Source organism: Austrofundulus limnaeus, unplaced genomic scaffold (genome assembly GCF_001266775.1).
Source record: "Austrofundulus limnaeus strain Quisiro unplaced genomic scaffold, Austrofundulus_limnaeus-1.0 Scaffold314, whole genome shotgun sequence".
In the NCBI taxonomy this organism is placed as follows: Eukaryota; Metazoa; Chordata; class Actinopteri; order Cyprinodontiformes; family Rivulidae; genus Austrofundulus; species Austrofundulus limnaeus.
Window position 1 is genome coordinate 527,471 of NW_013952716.1, and position 18,149 is coordinate 545,619.

The 18,149-nt window shown below is 39.5% G+C and overlaps 1 protein-coding gene across 2 annotated transcripts in view; it reads right to left on the reverse strand.

The window, feature by feature from the left end:
• htr2cl1 (5-hydroxytryptamine (serotonin) receptor 2C, G protein-coupled-like 1) overlaps positions 1 to 18,149 on the reverse strand; it is a 188,496-nt gene that overhangs the window by 57,489 nt on the left and 112,858 nt on the right. The window contains exons 5-6 of one of the 2 annotated variants that reach the window (XM_014022000.1): positions 11,706 to 11,872; positions 2,692 to 3,713 (exon numbers count right to left, since the gene is read on the reverse strand). In XM_014022000.1, coding sequence (XP_013877454.1) covers positions 2,692 to 3,109 — 418 coding nt within the window. In that variant the 5' untranslated portion in view covers positions 3,110 to 3,713; positions 11,706 to 11,872. The remainder of the gene's footprint in view (positions 1 to 2,691; positions 3,714 to 11,705; positions 11,873 to 18,149) is intronic. The other variant, XM_014022001.1, reaches the window with a different exon arrangement.

Here is an 18,149-nt window from a genome sequence, read left to right on the forward strand (position 1 = left end):
GTACATACCTGACTCTAATTCTAACCTCCGAGGTACATACCTGACTCTAATTCTAACCTCCGAGGTACATATCCGACTGTCATACTAACCTCAGCGGTACACACCTGACTCTAATACTATCCTCAGAGGTACACACCTGACTCTAAAACTAACCTCCGAGGTACACACCTGACTCTAAGACAAACCTCAGAGGTACACACCTGACTCTAAAACTAACCTCAGAGGTACACACCTGACTCTGATACGAACCTCAGAGGTACGTATCCAATTGTAATACTAACCTCAGTGGTACATACTTGTGTAAGATGGTGCGTTCACACCGAACGCGATTTCAGCGTCAGGAGCAGCAGGTTTACATTCAAAGTCTATGGTGGACGCGCTTCAAGCAACGTCGGGAAGTTCTGCGGCGCCTCAAGCGCGATTAAACTTCAGCGATTTGGACGATTTGGACGATCTGAGCGTTCGACGCTCAGATCGTCCAAATCGTTCAAATCGCGCTGCTCTAATCGCGCTTGAGGCGCCGCAGAACTTCCCGACGTTGCTTGAAGCGCGTCCACCATAGACTTTGAATGTAAACCTGCTGCTCCTGACGCTGAAATCGCGTTCGGTGTGAACGCACCATAAGGCTGATTAGCTGTGATGGCAATCCTGAACTGGGTTGACACTAGGCTGCAACGATTAGGCAACATAATCAACGACGTCAAAGCAGAATTTTAACGTCGACGCATCATATTATTTGCCCACGTAAATGTTCATTAGTAACTTCAGTGCAATTCATGAACTGATGGGGGCAGAATTGCTTCTATTGTCTGTGGTTGCTTTGTTTACAAAAGAAGAAGAATGTGGCATGCCGCTCTGCAAACCACAGAAGAAGCCATGGTGGGCAAATCAAAGAGCGATAATAATGGCAGAACAGAAAGACGGTTATGATAAAGAGGAAAAAAAATTAGACTTCAACTTTCCAATGTTGGCTACATTTGATCAAAAATCAACCAAAGACAGTAAAATGCAAGTTCAGGCTAACATTTTGAGTTATTTGTAGTTGTTTGTTTAAAAGACTACTTGTAGTTTAACAAGTATTACATAATTTCCTTTTTATTTTCTTTACATTAATGTTAGAATCTAAGTAATCTATTAAGTTTCAGGTTCAAATTAATGTTTCATGTGTTATTTAGTTAAGTTGAGATGTGTACTGGAGCTGGAACAGGAGGTGCATCCACAGGAACCTCAGATGGACGTCGTGACAAAAATAATTATTGATTGATTAGAAAAATCGTCGTAGATTAGTTGACCATCAAAATAGTCATGAGTTTCAGCCCTACACTAGAAGGTTATTTATTAACTTGTAGAGATAATTTATCAGGAGTTTAATTAAATTTGTGCGGTGGTTCAAGAGACAAGTATTTAGCCAGTTCAATGTGTATCTAAAATATATTTAGTCAATTGCTTTAAACATTGTGGTTGATTGATGTCTTTTCTTTAGTGCCACTCTCACTTTCTCAGTTCACTGATATTTCATCAGGTCAGTGAAGCATTCATGTCAAGTTGTACCGACTGTCCGTAATTTACACAGATTTTCCATCATTTTGCAGGTATATGGACGTATAGAGTAATGTCACAGATATTTTCATATTTACATGGGGGGGGGGGGGGGGTTGCTGTGGAGGAGTGGTTAGGGGAGTCATCCTGGAACCGGAAGGTTGCTGGCTCGATCCCCCATCCAGCTGTCTCAGTCGTTGTGTCCTTGGGCAAGACACTTCACCCACCTTGCCTACTGATGGTGGTCAGAGGGTCCGGTGGCACCGGTGCATGGCAGCCCCACCTCTGTCAGTGTGCCCCAGGGCAGCTGTGGCTACAGTGTAGTTTGCCATCATCAGTGCGTGAATAGGTGAATGTCTGTAAGTGTAAAGCACTTTGGGGTCTGGAGGGACTTGAAAAGCGCTCTATAAGTTCAGTACCATTTTACGGATTTTTTCAAAAACTAGGTTTCGAATTTATTTAACATGTCAGAGCCTGTAGGACGTTAAAAAATAATAACATCAAATATCCACTTCCAACCCATGCCAATAGAAGTTCTTCCATCCTCATTTCCTGCTGACTTTGCTGCAGCTAACAGTCTGCCTGCACCCCGCCCCCTCTCCTCGTGGCTGGTGGTCCGCCGGCATCCCCCCACCCCCACATGTGATTAATAAGGATTTTTTTTTGCAAAAGTTACAGATTTTTGAGGCTCATTATAAAGGTAAACATCCAAAGGGGTTGAATGTATGGTGAAGTCATGCAATATTCACTGCACTATATTATGTTGTATGTTCTGTTTCCTATTGACCAACAAAGGTTCAAAATTAATTTTCCCACCTCAGACAAGTGCTCCTATTTTAAATTATGAAAAAAAAAACATGGTAAACCCATTACATTTCCATAGTGTTTCTGTTTCAGTTTGATTCTGATTTTAAACAGTCCTCATCACGCTYTTCACATTTTGGCATCGTGAACACGGTTACCCCTAACAAATAAAACTAAAGGAATAGTAGAACCATGCCCACCACTGACTGATATATTCCTATTTTGGTACTGACAAACGCGCACACACACAAAACATGGGCAAAAACATTGGTCTATTTTTGCCTGAGGGAGATAGAGGAACCAACTTTTAGTATTACAGARGTTATTCTTTGTGTATGCATGACTTACCATAGAGAATGTTGATGAGGGATATTGGCATGACCAGGATGCCTACGAGCATGTCTGCCACCGCCAGCGACCTCAAAAAGAAGTTGGTTGCATTTTGAAGCTTCTTCTCCAGTGACACCGCCAGAATCACCAGAATGTTCCCACCAACTGTCAGAGCAATGATGACGAGTATCAGCAGCGCCGGCCAGTTTTTCTCCTTAATCACAGTCCTGGTGACTGACCCCTGTGCGGTCGAGTTGTCCGAAACTAAACTCATGGCGGCTGCACCTCCGACTCCACTGCTACCTCCTGTTCCCCATGGCAGGGTTTGGTTAAGATCCAGAGGATTGTTGCTTGGCCAGCCTATCCGACCTCCAACCTCCAGGGAGGAGGTGGTAGTGCCAAATCCACCCAGAAGAGCCCTTGCCGAGCCCCCCATTCCACAGAGAAATGGAGACGCCTTCCAAGATTAAAAAAATGAAGGATTCCTTTGGTTTAAATCCACTCTCTTCATCAGAAGATGCACCAAAATGGTAGTGGAAAAATTGCTCTCTGCGTCAACGGAGACTTTAGAAAAAATTCCACATGACTGGCCAAGAGAAATCTGATCGATAGGAAAATGGACTGAGGGAAAGAGAGGACTCTGTATAACATTTAAAAAAAGTATTGCTCTCTGAAAACAGCCTCAGATTGTGGTTTGAGGTTTGAACCTCCCATTTCCTGCCAGGAAGCCATTAGGAAAGAAGATCCCGAGGTGTGCACTGAGCCAGGCTGTCTCGAGTTGCCGGTTTGGTTACCAGCCACATCTCCTGCCTGATTGAGAGGAGAGTTAAGATGTTTCTAATTTAGAGCTGGAAATTGGATCACTCATATCCATGGCTTGTTGCCCACGCCTCCAGCTCCCACCCAATCTCTGCTAGGTAGTTTTGCCAAAATGGTATGAAGCTGTTTCAATATCGGCATTCAGCAATAAGCCTTGTTTTTGTGCTGGCTTGTAGTTTATCCGGGAGGGTTCCAAGATCAGTGTTGATGATCAGTTTGAGCTGAGGAAAGAACAAATAAAAAGATAAGGATTATTTTAGACAAAGTTAGCCACTTTGGTTAAACCTTAAAAAATCTATTATACGAGGAGGATGTGCTGTGAATGACTCCACGTCAAACTTTAGCTCAATATCTGTAAAACTGACTGGACTATAGACATTTTATGTTTTCTAAGATGAGTTGGTCGTGGCACCCATATTGAATGTGGTTGGCTTCAAAAGCTAATTAGTTATAGATTTACCATTAATCATTATTTAAGGAAAAGGAGGAATGAAAAGGCTTTTCCCATGTGTGTGTATTTGTGTGTGTGTGTGTGTGTGTGTGTGTGTGTGTGTGTGTGTGTGTGTGTGTGTGTACATTTGTACGTTTTGGCAAAATGCTTCATAAATAACCCCATATAGCAAACTTTGGCCAAGATCAGGCCCATACTGAAACTGACCAAATACTGCAATGAATGACAGTCCTTTAATGGCCCGAGTGTGGTTTAAACCACTGCAATACAGCTGTTTTTTTATTCCTTCTTACTTTTTTATAGATTTGTCTTCTTAATTATCTCCTGCATCCTTCATGCATCCATCAACCCACCCACCCACACTTTTTTCCCCCTCGCCTTCCTTATCCTTGCAGCAAATCTCCTTGCACTGGACAGATTGTCATTATGGTTCACACATGGAATAAAAGGTTTGCTAGCAGCAGTGCCTATATATGACTGTCGTTAAAAATAAATTCACGTAGATAAGCTGAGACTTTGCTGTTTACACCTTTACATCGAAGTCTGTGCAAAAGTACAAGCTGCACTCTCTGTTTACCCCCTAACACTCAGTGACTTACTGCCTCATGATCGCCTTCAAGGACAGGTGGAGGAGTTGGAGTGGAAGTGTGTGTGCACGCATGTTTTTCACTCACGTCTTTGTCATTAACAGAAAACCAATAAGGCAGTGTGTTACAATGTGTGGGCATGAAAAGTGAATGGATACGCATGCCTGTTTGTTTTCATGCCTTCGAGTGTGTTTTTAAGAGAAAGCATACATTTTCAGACAGACCCGTGCCTCCAGCTGAGAATACGCAGTGGGTCTCTGATTCTGCTAGATCAAGGAGATCATAGCCGGAAAGACAAGTGTGTTTGTACTGTATTTTACACATTACTACACACACAGTAAGAGAATTCCCATGTAGTGTTTTTCACCATGCAGGCATGTTGCATTTGAACTGCTTAACATGTGTAAATGTAAACATTACTTTACCATTTTTAAACATATTTATGTAAGGAAATGAATGAACGGATTAAGCGTGATTGTGTATAACAGTATTTCATTCAGAATATTAATGCATGTGAGTGTAAATAAAATGTGAGCGGATACAATTCTTTGCTCTATAAAACAGTATTTGACCTCTTTGATAATGCTGTTTTTTTTATCTTATGTCTTTGATATGGTACTTTTGTGGTTTTACGATTTTTAAATACTTTTACTGAGTTTACATGTCAGCACAAAATGTATTAATTTTCAAGGATTAACCAAACATAAAATTAGTTTGTACAGTGGTCACCTATACAGTTGAGGTCAGAATTTTTCACACATCCATTATTAAGCATTAATATTGTAATAGGTTAGGGCAATTGCTGGCACAAAGGCCATATCTGGCCCATGAATGACTTTAGTCTAGCCTGCCAATAAGTTTTTAAAAACAAGTGTTTTTTCTTAATTTAAGATAAAATACATTTTTGATCAGTTTTAAATTGATATTTCAGTGCAGCAAAATAAACACATTTAAAAGGTAAAAAATAAATAATAGCTGTACTTTTACCCCCCACCCCCCGTGTGGCTGGTCCCTGAAAATAGCCCTGGGGCATCTACAAAATGCTGCACAACTTCAGGTATTTTTCAAAATAAAAGACCAGTTGCACTGCTAGGTAGGAAGTAAAAATCAACAGAGAAGCAATGACCAAAATTAATTGAAAAGGTTCACGAACACAAAATGTCATTGCATTTCTGTTTAGAGTGTAACTTTATCAAACAAACAGAATATTTGTATAAACATGTTTGAACTCAGGAAACAGCAATTCAATGCATCAAGTCCTACTGGTCAACAAATCCAAGTTCATTTTCCTCTAGAAAACGTTTGGAACGCAAAAATGATGCATTGTGTTTTTTTTTTACTTTATTCTTGGTCTTTTTTTAAGTCGTTTTTCCTCAAATGTGTAGTTTTCCATATATTCGGTGCAGCATTTAAAAGTTTGCTTACTCAATATATTGTTGAAAACACTAAAAGTATGCTACAAAATTAAAAAAGGTGTATATTTTAAAATAGCAGGCTTCTCAGATGAAAAATAATCTCCCATCACTATTCTATACTTTGTGGCTCAACATCTTCAAACATTCGTTGACACTCTCGTTTAGTAGCTTTATGCAYGTTGCCACTTTCCAAAGTTTAATAGGAGAGCTCCGGCCTTTTGGAGTTGGGTAGATAGATTAGTGATAATAACAATAATAATATACTAACAATATCTCATCTTTTGTAGGTAGCTCTTTGAATGAGAAATGGGGACGAGCGCGAATGGCTAGATTAAATTAGGCACAATGGATTTTCTTATCTCAAAAACACTCTGATTTAGAAAATTTCAAGACAGTTTGTATTTTTGCTAATTTGTAATCTTTTACACCATCTTCAGTTTTGTGTTACATGACCTTTTTACAGAAATATGACATTCTTGCTGGAAGTGACCCCAAAAGTGTTTTATCTAGCTTCTGATGGTCAGTGCACTTGTAAAGAATCATAAATTCTGAATAAATAGCTGGCAACTGCGGTAGAGGTTGTCTAAAATGTTTGCAAAAAAAATCACAAATCAGTTTAGGTTCAGGTTGATTTAAAACACAGCAGCATCCATTTTGACCCCACTCAGACAAGTCGTTAAGCTCTTCAACCGAGCTCCACTTAAACTCATTTCTCCAAACTGAGGGTTTTAGGAAAGCTATCTACAACAGTTTAGATATTAATTATTCCTGACTTTTCCATCAAACCTCACTTTAGAAGATCTATACTATCGCCTTAATAAACACATAAAATAATGTAAGAATTGTAAAAAATGTATCTGAGACTAAACAAAGCAGAATGCAACAAATTTGAGTTATTTTTCAGTAATAATAAATGATTCAGTCTCCAGTAATGTTTTAAAGAGACTCCTGTCCCGTCAGCTCATAGCTTTTCTTGTAGCAAAACATAAAACTTCACAAAAAATAGAAAATTTAACAGAAAAAAAACCCCAACATGGATCTTTTTTGGAAACAAATCTTACAGAAGCAACTACCCCTTTGAACACAATTTATTGATTAGCTTCCTTGGGTATGCCTGCACCGAGACAACAACATAAAATCAATAAACTGCCGGCAGTATCCATGAAAGAGGTTATCACACACATGATTGAAAATGATCTATAATTTAAATTTAGATAAAGACGGGCTGAGCTGTTTCTAATATCCTGGTCAGAACATAAAGAGAAATGGTTTTATTCATTTTTTGATGAGGTGAACAAACGATTTGTTGTGTGTCGGGATAAGTTGTGTGTTTATCTCTTCAGAGTGTTGCAGAGTGTGGAAAAGGCAGGCTGCTTCCTATCTCCCACCTCTGGAGGTAAGCATCAGCATTGTTCACAGGAAACTAAACAGCACTGCAGGCAAACCTTTAAACTGGGCTGTTAAAGCAGCCATATATCACACAGGACTCAAATGGAGCAAAGGGAGGGAAATTAGACTAAAGGATCCAGAGGTAAAGGAGGAGAGTGGGCAGGAAAGTCTGAGTCACCAACAATGTAAACAATCAGTTGACTCCACAGTACAGTAACTTGTTTTGATTATCTTATTTTTTCCCCTTTTGTTCATTCTGTCTTAAGACTTAAAACTGGCATGAAAATACACGGTTCATTAGCTTAAAGCCAAAGATTAGAGGCGGCCCGCAGAGTGACTAATTGTGTGCCTCAGCCAACCACTCGCATCCTTTGTGGCTCAAAATTGGTGTTGTGACTGTACAAGTTATTCCGGCTCACTTCCTAGAGAGAGCCACGCAGATCCAGCTGCAGCATCACAAAGGGTTGATGCCTCAGGAAGGCACAGATGTTGCCACTGTCGCTTTGAACTTCACCGTGGGAACAAATTGCTGCTGCTCTCTCTGTTTTGTGAGATTAGGGGGACAAAAAATTAATAAAATACAGAGTGGGGTGGCTGGGAGATGTATTCTTATTTTATCAGACTGCCAAGAAAAACAAATTCAAAAAACTTTTTGTTTGACATACAGGCTTAAAAATATACATACTACGTTACTAATTTTCAGGGAAATGTGTCTATTGGCAAGTAAAGCTGGCCAGTTCTTCTTCTACCAGGGTTACTGATTCAAGTCCTAACACTGAATCAGGTCAAGAGCTGCACAATTTATCATTTAAGCATTGTCATTGCAATGTAGATGTGCACAATAGTCAGCTTGCAGGCCCTGCGATGTAGGAACAACGTGTAAACTATAAGTCATAGTAAGAGAGAACATAAATACCCACTAGATTGTTTTGCAACTGTATCTCAGGCTGAGATATATGCAATCCACCAGTGTGTGGCATCTCTCAAAGACCTTCAGTGTACACAGAAGGGAATATTCATCCTAACAGATAGCCAAGCTGCTATTAAAGCTCTCCGAGGGCCACACTTTATGCCGTCACTGGCTTGGGAGTGTGCCGAAGCAGTCAACCAACTGGGGAGAGATAACAGTGTTACTGTTAAATGGGTACCAGGACAGACTGGCATTTATGGTAACGAGAGAGCTGACTACCTCACAAAAGCTGGCAGTCAGGCTCACTTCAAAGGACCAGAGCCTGTTGTAGGTACCTCAACAACAGTCTGTAGGACTGCCCTACAGGCCTGGAATAGACGTCAACACTCAATCCACTGGAGGGAGCTGACGGACTGTAGACAGGCATGGGAACTGATTAATGGCCCAAATCTAAGATTTGAGAAAGCTCTCATTTCCCTGACAAGGAAAACTCTAAGTACACTGGTTGGAGTCCTAACTGGGTACAATCTGCTCAACCGCCACAAAATGGTGATGGGACTCCAAGACAATGGTCTGTGTGATGCCTGTGGCATTGAATTAGAGACCTCTTTGTGCTACTTAGTACTGCTTGGCTCTGATTGGTCAAAGGAAAAGAATTCTTGGGGACCCCTTTATGGACCCTGAATAGCTCAGAAAACTGAGTGTTTCTAACCTGGTGTCCTTCATCCGAGGGACGAGAAGGTTTGAATAAAGACCAGTGTCTTTTGGGGGAGAGCAATGGGCCCACTTAGGAGGCCTCCGCTCATATGGATTTTATATCTATCCCCACTCACCATAACCATAAACCATAGTTCATTGCACTAAACAGCTTTTATTTTGATGGGTTGCATCCACAAAAAATAAAAATAAAAAATAAAWAAATAAATAAAAAAAACCAACTGTGTGCACTTCGTATAAGAAAAAATCAAAACAAAACATCAAACTTTTATTTTGTTGTGAATCATTTGGGACAATAATGTCAGCGTTTCTCAGAGAAGTGTTGTTGGTGAATTCTTGAGCTGTGGTGGAAGACGAGGAGCTTGACGAAAATAATAAAATATGGTTTAGCATGAATGCTAAAAATTATGTGATGAAAACAGAACCTAAGACACAGAGGCAAATACATTATGTGGTAAAATACAGTTTGGAGTGAGGATCAGTGCTTCCAAATCTGACACTGTGGTTTTGAGCCAGAAAAGGGTAGAGTGCCTCCTCTGGGTCGGGGAGGAGGTCCTGCCCCAAGTGGAGGAGTTTAAGTGTCTTGGGGTCTTGTTGCACACAGAGCGGGAGATCGATAGGCAGATTGGTGCTACGTCTGCAGTGATGCAGGTGCTGTACCGATTTGTCGTGGTGAAGCGGGAGCTGAGCCAGAAGGTGAAGCTCTCTGTTTACCAGTTGGTCTACATTCCTATCCTCATCTATGGTCACGAGCTTTGGGTAGTGACCGAAAGAATGAGATTGCGGATATAAGCGGCCGAAATGAGTTTCCTCCACAGGGAGTCTAAGCTCTCCCTTAGAGATAGGATGAGAAGCTCAGTCATCCGGGAGGGACTCAGAGTAGAGCCACTGCTCCTCCACGTCGAGAGGAGCCAGTTGAGGTGGCTCGGGCATCTGGTAAGGATGCCTCCTGGACACCTCCCTGGTGAGGTGTTCTGGGCACGTCCCACCGGGAGGAGGCCCCGAGGAAGACCCAGGACACGCTGGAGGGACTATGTTTCTCAGCTGGCCTGGGAGCGCCTTGGGATTCCCCCGGACGAGCTGGCCCAAGTGGCTGGGGAGAGGGAAGTCTGGGTCTCACTGTTTAGGTTGCAGCCCCAGAGACCCAATCCCGGATAAGTGGAAGAAGATGAATGGAAATTTTACTTTTATTTCAATATATTTAAAACACAAAAATTATACTTTAACTTCTTCACTTTACAATTTAACACCTAGTGACAAGTTACAAATTTAAATATGACACCATGAAAGGAGTTGCTGGAAGTAAGGTATTGGTCTAGTAACTGCAGTCCGATGATGTTACTATCATATGTTTGTGTGGATTCTCAGTCATCCAGGACATGGAAAATTGAAAGAACCAAAACACAGCAACTGGACTTCTGTTCTGTAGCTGAGGATGTGTGGAGCTACAAGATGTAAACTGCACGATTCAAGGTTAATATCATTATAATGGGATCAATCTGCTCATCCCCACCTCACTGAAGTAAAAAGTCAGATGAAATGTGACACAAGAGTTCAGACTGCAGTTGCTTTGAAAAWCATCAGCAATGTATCCGATTTAATACTATAAACTAAAAAGGCCTCGGTCAAATTTGAAATAGATCAAATTTGACACATTCAGACTTTCATAAAAACATCCAAAATTGGTCACATGGTGCAAAAATAAATCAGACTTTTGTTGCATTGGTTTTCAATCCTGGTCCTCAAAGACCCCAATCCAGCATGTTTTAGTTGTTTCCCTTAGGGATGCACCAAAATGAAAATTTCAGCCAACATTGATGTCCAATGCAATTATTGCTGTAATGGTCATTAACTGATATTTACGGATATTACACAAACACAGAAATTATTTAWATACATACACGTGTCTTTTTTCGATACCTAAATAAATGACCAGACCGCTGAGTTGGCTCTGTCCTTTAGTTATTCCTGGGCTGTGCAGCATCAGTATTACTATCACGATCCAACAGATACTTCTTGACCAACCATTTCCCCTCCCAAAAGAGAAACAAAAAGCTAAAAAGTGAGAAATCAATGTTGGACATTAATATCAGTCCAGTTTTACTTATCGGACCAATACCGACATTCTAAAAAATGACCAACATCAACCATTAACAACCATCAATGTTGATATACCATGCATCCCTAGTTTCTTTAAGTTCTGCATAAGCCTGCCAATCACTCATTCATTTAAAACAAATGTGCCAAAACAGGGAAATAACCAAAACATGCAGGACAGGAGTCCTTGAGGACCAGGATTGAGAACCACTGGTCTAAGGGACCTGCCACATGAGGTTAAAAAAACCAACCAACTGAAGTGAACTGTTGTAATTATATCAATTATCCAGGATGATTCATACCAAAAGCTTGCTGCAGAGACAACCCACAGTAAATTTAACCTTATCCACTCAATTTTTATTTTTTATTTACTGAAGCTGTATGTTGTTCAATCATTCTACTCTGAAAAAAAAAACAATGGTTAGATTAAATGAATGAATTGTGTAATGCACAACAGACATTAGTGAGCAGTATGCTAGTAGCTACAAACTTTACAATTAAACAATATTTTTGTGCTATATAAGGCATGACCACATAAATCACATTTAGGTTGTACTTTTGATGTTGCAAACTTAAAAAAATGGAATAAAATGAAGCTGGAGAGCAGGTGGGCAACACTCTGTGAATCTGTGAATCTAGTCACTCACTTTTTCTCTCCCGCCGATTGATGTGCACAACCTTTTTGCCTGTTTTCGGTCACTAGCAGGCGCGACTCTATGCGGTGTAACATCTTCCCCTCATTCCCCCTCTTGATGTATCTTTGTCATCTGTCACTTCGAACATCTGCAGCGAGGAATCTGAATCATCCATCTGCCTGCACAGCAAGGGGAAAGGGAAAAAAGGAAAGAAAAAACTTTGGCTTTTGGTCCTCCTCTGTGAAGCACTTTGGATCAAACCTGAGGTAAAAGTGACTGAAAAACCTCCTGAAACTACAATGACTCCTACACACGCCCACACAGGAGCAACAGCAGCACAACAAACTGTTACTCTTCACTTCTTTCATCCAACAAAAGCACAGCGGCGATGAATAAAAACAACATACATGTTACGGTCAGATTAGGTCAGTGTTTCTCAACGGGGTCGTTGTAAGCAATTTTAACAGAATGGTGGCGTTGGCTTGAAGGTAAAGTCTACAACAAACATGCAGATGTAACTCAGGTAAAAAGCACACAAGGTGAAGCTAATGAGAGATTATTATTTTTGTCATTTGTATTGTTTACATCACCTAAGGTAAAATATCCTACTCCACTCAAAAATACCACTCAGTTCACGCAGCACGTGGGTGGGTACCTAGCAAAACAACTGAGCACATACACCATCATCAGATCGCCAGTTCAGAGGTGAAGTTTGCGCAAATTTTTTTTCCCAGACTTTTTTCGAACTTCCGACAAAAGAGGACCGCTACCTGTTAAGCAGACAGAGGAAAAAAAGTTCACAAAACCCCAGAGTTTGATGGTAAAAGGACAGCAAAGCCAGCTCGCTTGCTTGGGTTAGGAGTTTGAAGTTGATTGATTGAACAGTTGGGGACAAAGTACATTGACTTCAAATACCTGTTTTTTTACTGAACTGTGCGAGAGCCGAAGACAACGAACTTTGCCGTTGAAAGCAGGGTAATGGTAAGAAATGTGCTCTTTTCCTGTTTTGTGTAGTTTTAGTTATCACAAAGTGCAGTGTAAAAGTTAAGGAAGTGAACTGAGGTGAATAATGGTGCAATGTGTTCAATGTGGGACTGTTTACTGTATTTGCTCTTTTATGCTTATGTATAGCCAAGATCGAAGTTTTACTTGGTTTATTGTTGCCAGTTGAAAACAGAGAAGAGATATTTGATGCAACATAGATGAGGTTAAAATTTTACATTATTTTTCAGATTATGATAAGCTTTCTTAATGTGTGTTCTGTAATGTCAGTTATTAAAACATTGGTTACATAAACAGTAAGTTGTGAGTATTATTTGATATATTTTAATATCTTTTAATGTTAAATGTTGTACAATTAAAATGTAGCTTTATTTGATTGAAGATGTACTGTATAAGTGAGGTTTAATTCAATGGTTGGTTTTTAATATTAAAACCTTTAATGATACATCTAAGAATAGAGAATAATAGATAAGTGACCTTATATATAGGTCAGGTTTTTCGAGTTTACAGAGAAAGAACCACGGACCAGACAAGATCCCGCTGGAATCAGATGGCAACCTAAGAAGGACCTTAAGAGTTGCAGAGAATACAAACTCAAAAACCTTAAGTAATACTTGAAATATATTTATTTGTAGACCCAATATCCTTTTAATGAGGTGTTCTTTCCCCCCAAAATGACCACCTGCATATTGTTTAGAACAATAAATTTTCCTAATAGCTTCGTACAACCTTGTACAAATTTATTGCCCGTGATTTTATGGGAGCAGTTGACATTTTTTAAATGACAATCTGTTAGAGACAGATGGCTTTTCTGTCTCAACAAATTATCTCGGTCCACGGGTAGCTAGAAGCTTCACCTACAGTAAAATTTAAAATGACACAATTTATAGCGTAAATGAAAATAGCTTTGGGTGCAGTTCTGCAAGAACGCACTCAAATAAGCCCTCTAATAAACTTTTATTATTTTCTGTTCACTTTGACCTGAACGGCTTGGCTTTTAGTCAAAAAATGTTAATTCTAATTCAAAGTGTTTCCTGACACAGAAAGAAAGTTAAAATTTGCAAAATCCCCCAAAGTTTTCTGACAGATCATTAATCATTAAGGCTGATGGAGTCCAGTCTGGTTACAGAGATAATGGATCATTCCAAGAGTCAGGAGCCATGACTTTAGGAAGAAACAGATCTAGATATTGTTGGAGGACTGAGCAATCTTGTAAGGATTAAAAAATAAATGTAGACAGATGAACTAAAGAGACCACCTACATATACACAAAGGGTTTTTGTGAATACGCCGTCTTTTCTTGTATTGTTTCAGACTTGCGTTCACATGAAAACAGCATTTTTAGGATGTCAAAAACCATTTTTGAAAGCTAGTTCTAGATTTAAAAACTCTTGAAAAGCAACCATTGTGTAACCGGTTAGATGACTTCTTTTTTTTTTTGTCTTTTTCCTGGCAGCTGCATCTCTAATGTCCTTCTATCAACATGTCTCTCTTCTGGACATGTCCAAACCATCTCAATCCGCTCTCTCTAACTTTAGCTTCCAGTCCTTTAATCTGTGCTGTACCTCTGATAATCTTATCCATCTATGTGGTATTTCCTGCATAGAAAAAGTGTTTTAACACATCCTCTTGTAAACACTGAAAAGTACTACATGTTCGAGTGACTAAATATGAAATAATTAATACAGAAATACTGTTAAAAGTAAAAAACAAGAGAGTTTTACTTGCAGTTGAGTTGTGGTGAGTAGCTGCTGTGTAGAATACTGAACTCTCCCACTTTTTGACAGGGAATTCCTATGCATAATCCACTATTATGGGAGATATAGTTTATGATCAATGCTGGCTTAAAAGCAGCTTATTTCCAGACATTAACACAGAGTTATTCAACAAAATTGCAAAGGTGGCCAGCAATTTAAAGCTGGCTCAGGAGCTGAACAAATATTAATATCTTTCACCTTTCAATGTTTTTGTTTGCATTAAATTACAAATATAAAGTGTACAAATTATATAAAAATATTTTAATTATCAATTAAGTAAAATAAATAAATAATAATGAACAATTCAGATTTTAGGAGGGTCTTTGAACAACATTTATACAACATGTATACATTAGTCCCACTTAGCTGTTAAATTATCAGTCTGATCAGAATAAAACTATTTCTCCAATCTGAGGTTGTTACATGCTATCTGCAACAAGTAAGATATTAATAGTTCATATCCTTTAAACAAAAATCAAATTTAAAAAATCTGAAATATCTCTTTATCCAGTTACTATTATAAATCTGCAGTAGATAAAAATTATTCAGCTTCACAGTGAAARGGGAGTTTTTAAATACTCAAACTTGAAGTTGTGGGAAAGGTAAATGAAGAAAAGTGTTTTGCGAAAATCAGCATTGGAACCAGCAGTGAGAGGGACGGACGGTGACCATCAGACACAGGAGGCTGGATGTGTTTGAAGACTGCACGCTGCTCCATTTATTGTCTGCTGCAGTGCTAATGTGAGACAACATAATGCCTCCATCTGTGCAAGTGTGTCAGAGATGATWTGAGTGAGCTAAGGATGTGAAAAACATCTGTCAAATGCTGTGAAAAGAGAAACGAAAGACATTTCAGACCTGCGACATGGTGAAAATGAACTTCTCCATACAAGACTGTGCTGTTATCTGACTGTTTATGCCTTTTTTAAAGACAARATCTGAGTACAGCAGTGTGTCAAAAGCATTAAAATGCAGTGTAAAACTGGACCGAAACACAACAGATCGCATCATGATCACTCTGACACACAATGGGGAAACAGAACAGAGCATTCCTCAAATTAGCGGAGAGGCTCAGATTATAKACAGTATGCACTCGGCTGCATACAAAGGCAAAGACTATGAAACAGGCGAGCCTTTTCGGTGCCACACCGAGTAAGACAGATAAAAGAGAAAGGGGGGAAGACGATAGATCTCCAGATTCAAAGAACACAAATGATAGAACATGACAAAGCTACAGAGATTGAGGTAATTGGAAGAGGGGAGGGATGACAGCAGCAGGAGTGGAGCGAGGCAGGGTAGATGAAGAATGTTAATGCCTCACTACAAAATAGTTCTATATTGTAGTCTCAGTCTAAAAGATGAAAGTAGARGAAGTAAAGTTGGAAGACGYAAAGAAAGAAGAAAGTCACAGATCTGAAAGCAACAGAAAGTACCTGAGAGGACGTAAAAGAAGTAAAGGATGGATGGATGGAGGGATGGATGGATGTCAGATGGATGAACAGACAGATGGACAAACAGAAAGATGATGGATGGATGGATGATGGATGGACAGATGGATGGATGGATGGATGGATGGATGGACAGACAAAAGGATGGATGGATGGATGGATGGATGGATGGATGGATGGATGGATGGACAGACAAAAGGATGGATGGATGGATGGATGGACAAACAAAAGGATGGATAGATGGATGAATGGATGGATGGACAGACAAAAGGATGGATGGATGGATGAATGGATGATGGATGGATGGATGGATGGATGGATGGGCAAACAAAAGGATGGATGAATGGATTAATGGATGGATGGATGGATGGATGATGGATGGGTAGACATTTGGTAGTGATTGATATATACATGTTTACTAAAAATTCAAAGACATCGAACAAAAAGTTTTGACAGTTATTCAGGCTCTATCTGAACCCAGAATAACAAGTTTGTCAAAACGACCTGTACTACTTCACTAAGATTGGGGTGTTTAGTTGCTTTGGCTGCGGTCTCAGTYGATTTGACAAAGCTCAATTGATCTTTTAATTAGTTGTTTCAAGTTCATATAGCTGGATTCTCACTGTGCAATTTGTATTCTTAACCCCACAGAGAGAAAAGAAGGGAAACAGGAGGGAAGTGGATAAGAACAGGAAGAAGAGAAGAGGAAAAATGAAGAAGGAAATGGGAAAACGTCACAGAGTCGATAAGTGAGGTAATGAAAATGGAGCACTTCTCATGTCTATCAGCACCACTTGTAGAAAAAAGAAAAACTAAACACAAACAGAAGTGTATAACCACTCAGCTATACATTACACACACACACACACGCACGCACACACAGACACACACACACACATCAGCAAGAGAAATTCATTATGTTTCCTGAAAAGCCTCTTGGCTATTAATCAGAGGCAGGCCTCACCATATGTTTATCGGAAAGTACCATTCAACTGAGAGAGCCCGAGARGGAGTGAATGAAACACATGGGGTGTGGACTCAAAGTACTGAGGGAATGTAAAAAAAAGGAATCAAGTTCATTCCTATGGAAAAAAAATACATCAACATAGAAACAGAATGAGACAAACAGAATAAATTACCTTAAGATATGTATTAGCAAACCAATAAACATAAAACAGATTAAGAAAAGGAAAAAGGAAACAGCAGATTTTGTGCTGCAAATAAAAAGTATCATGTTTTTTTTTGCTTTTAATTTTATGGTCAACAATGTAAATGTTTTAGTGAGTTTCATCTTATTCCTTTGTCATGTTTCCAGCCTCAGCAATCTGCTTTATTTGAAAAAAAAAATACTCTGATTAGGCAACCATTTGCTGGACATAATGTAGTTTAAAGGATTTAGTCCAAAACGTAATTCAATCAACAAAACATGACCAAAGAGAATTGTATTCATCTCTTCTGAATATTACACTTGTTGCAACAGTTTTGTTATCGGACCTCTCCCTGTCATGGTCTGTGTATTTTGGTTTGAATACTCCAMTGGTTCTTTATGTTTATTAGTTAGTTTACTCATTTTCTAGTGTCCTTGTGAGCGTCTATGACCTACGTTTTTGTTATCTAACAAACATGAGTCAAGTCCTCTGGATGGGTTTCTTGAAACATTTCATCTCTTGTTCAAGAGACTTCTGCAGTCTGAAGAGTTGCAGGTAAATTCAGTCTTATGAGAAGAAACTTCACATAGTGGATRGACAAGTTTACTGGTGACAATCCAAACTGMTTATCCACATGCAAAGTATGACTYTCAGCCTAACGACTGATCGTTAGTGCCCTGATGGCTGCTTGCTATAACAGCATTGTYAGAGAAGAAGATGTTCTCATCTTTTATAGGGAGGAACATACGTTTAAGAGGACTAAAGGAAGCCATCTTGGTGAAGCAAAACTGCCTCTGGTACATAGGGAGGGAGGCCTCCATGTCTAACCTCTAATTTACACTACTTGCGTTCTGTCTTGGCTCCGCTCTGCTGCGCAGGTCGCAGCTGTGCGTTTCAAGTCCAGTTTACACTACCTCCGCTCCGGTCCGACAGAGAAGAGCGCATGATAAATTCTGTGATAAATGTGGAAATCACAGCAAAAAAATAATTAATTCTGTGAAAGACGAACTCCAAACACAGCAGAAAACAACAATATAAAGGCTTTTGGTATCTATGTTGAAACTGTCTCGCTGTCGGCTTTCTGAAACTTCTGATTTCAAA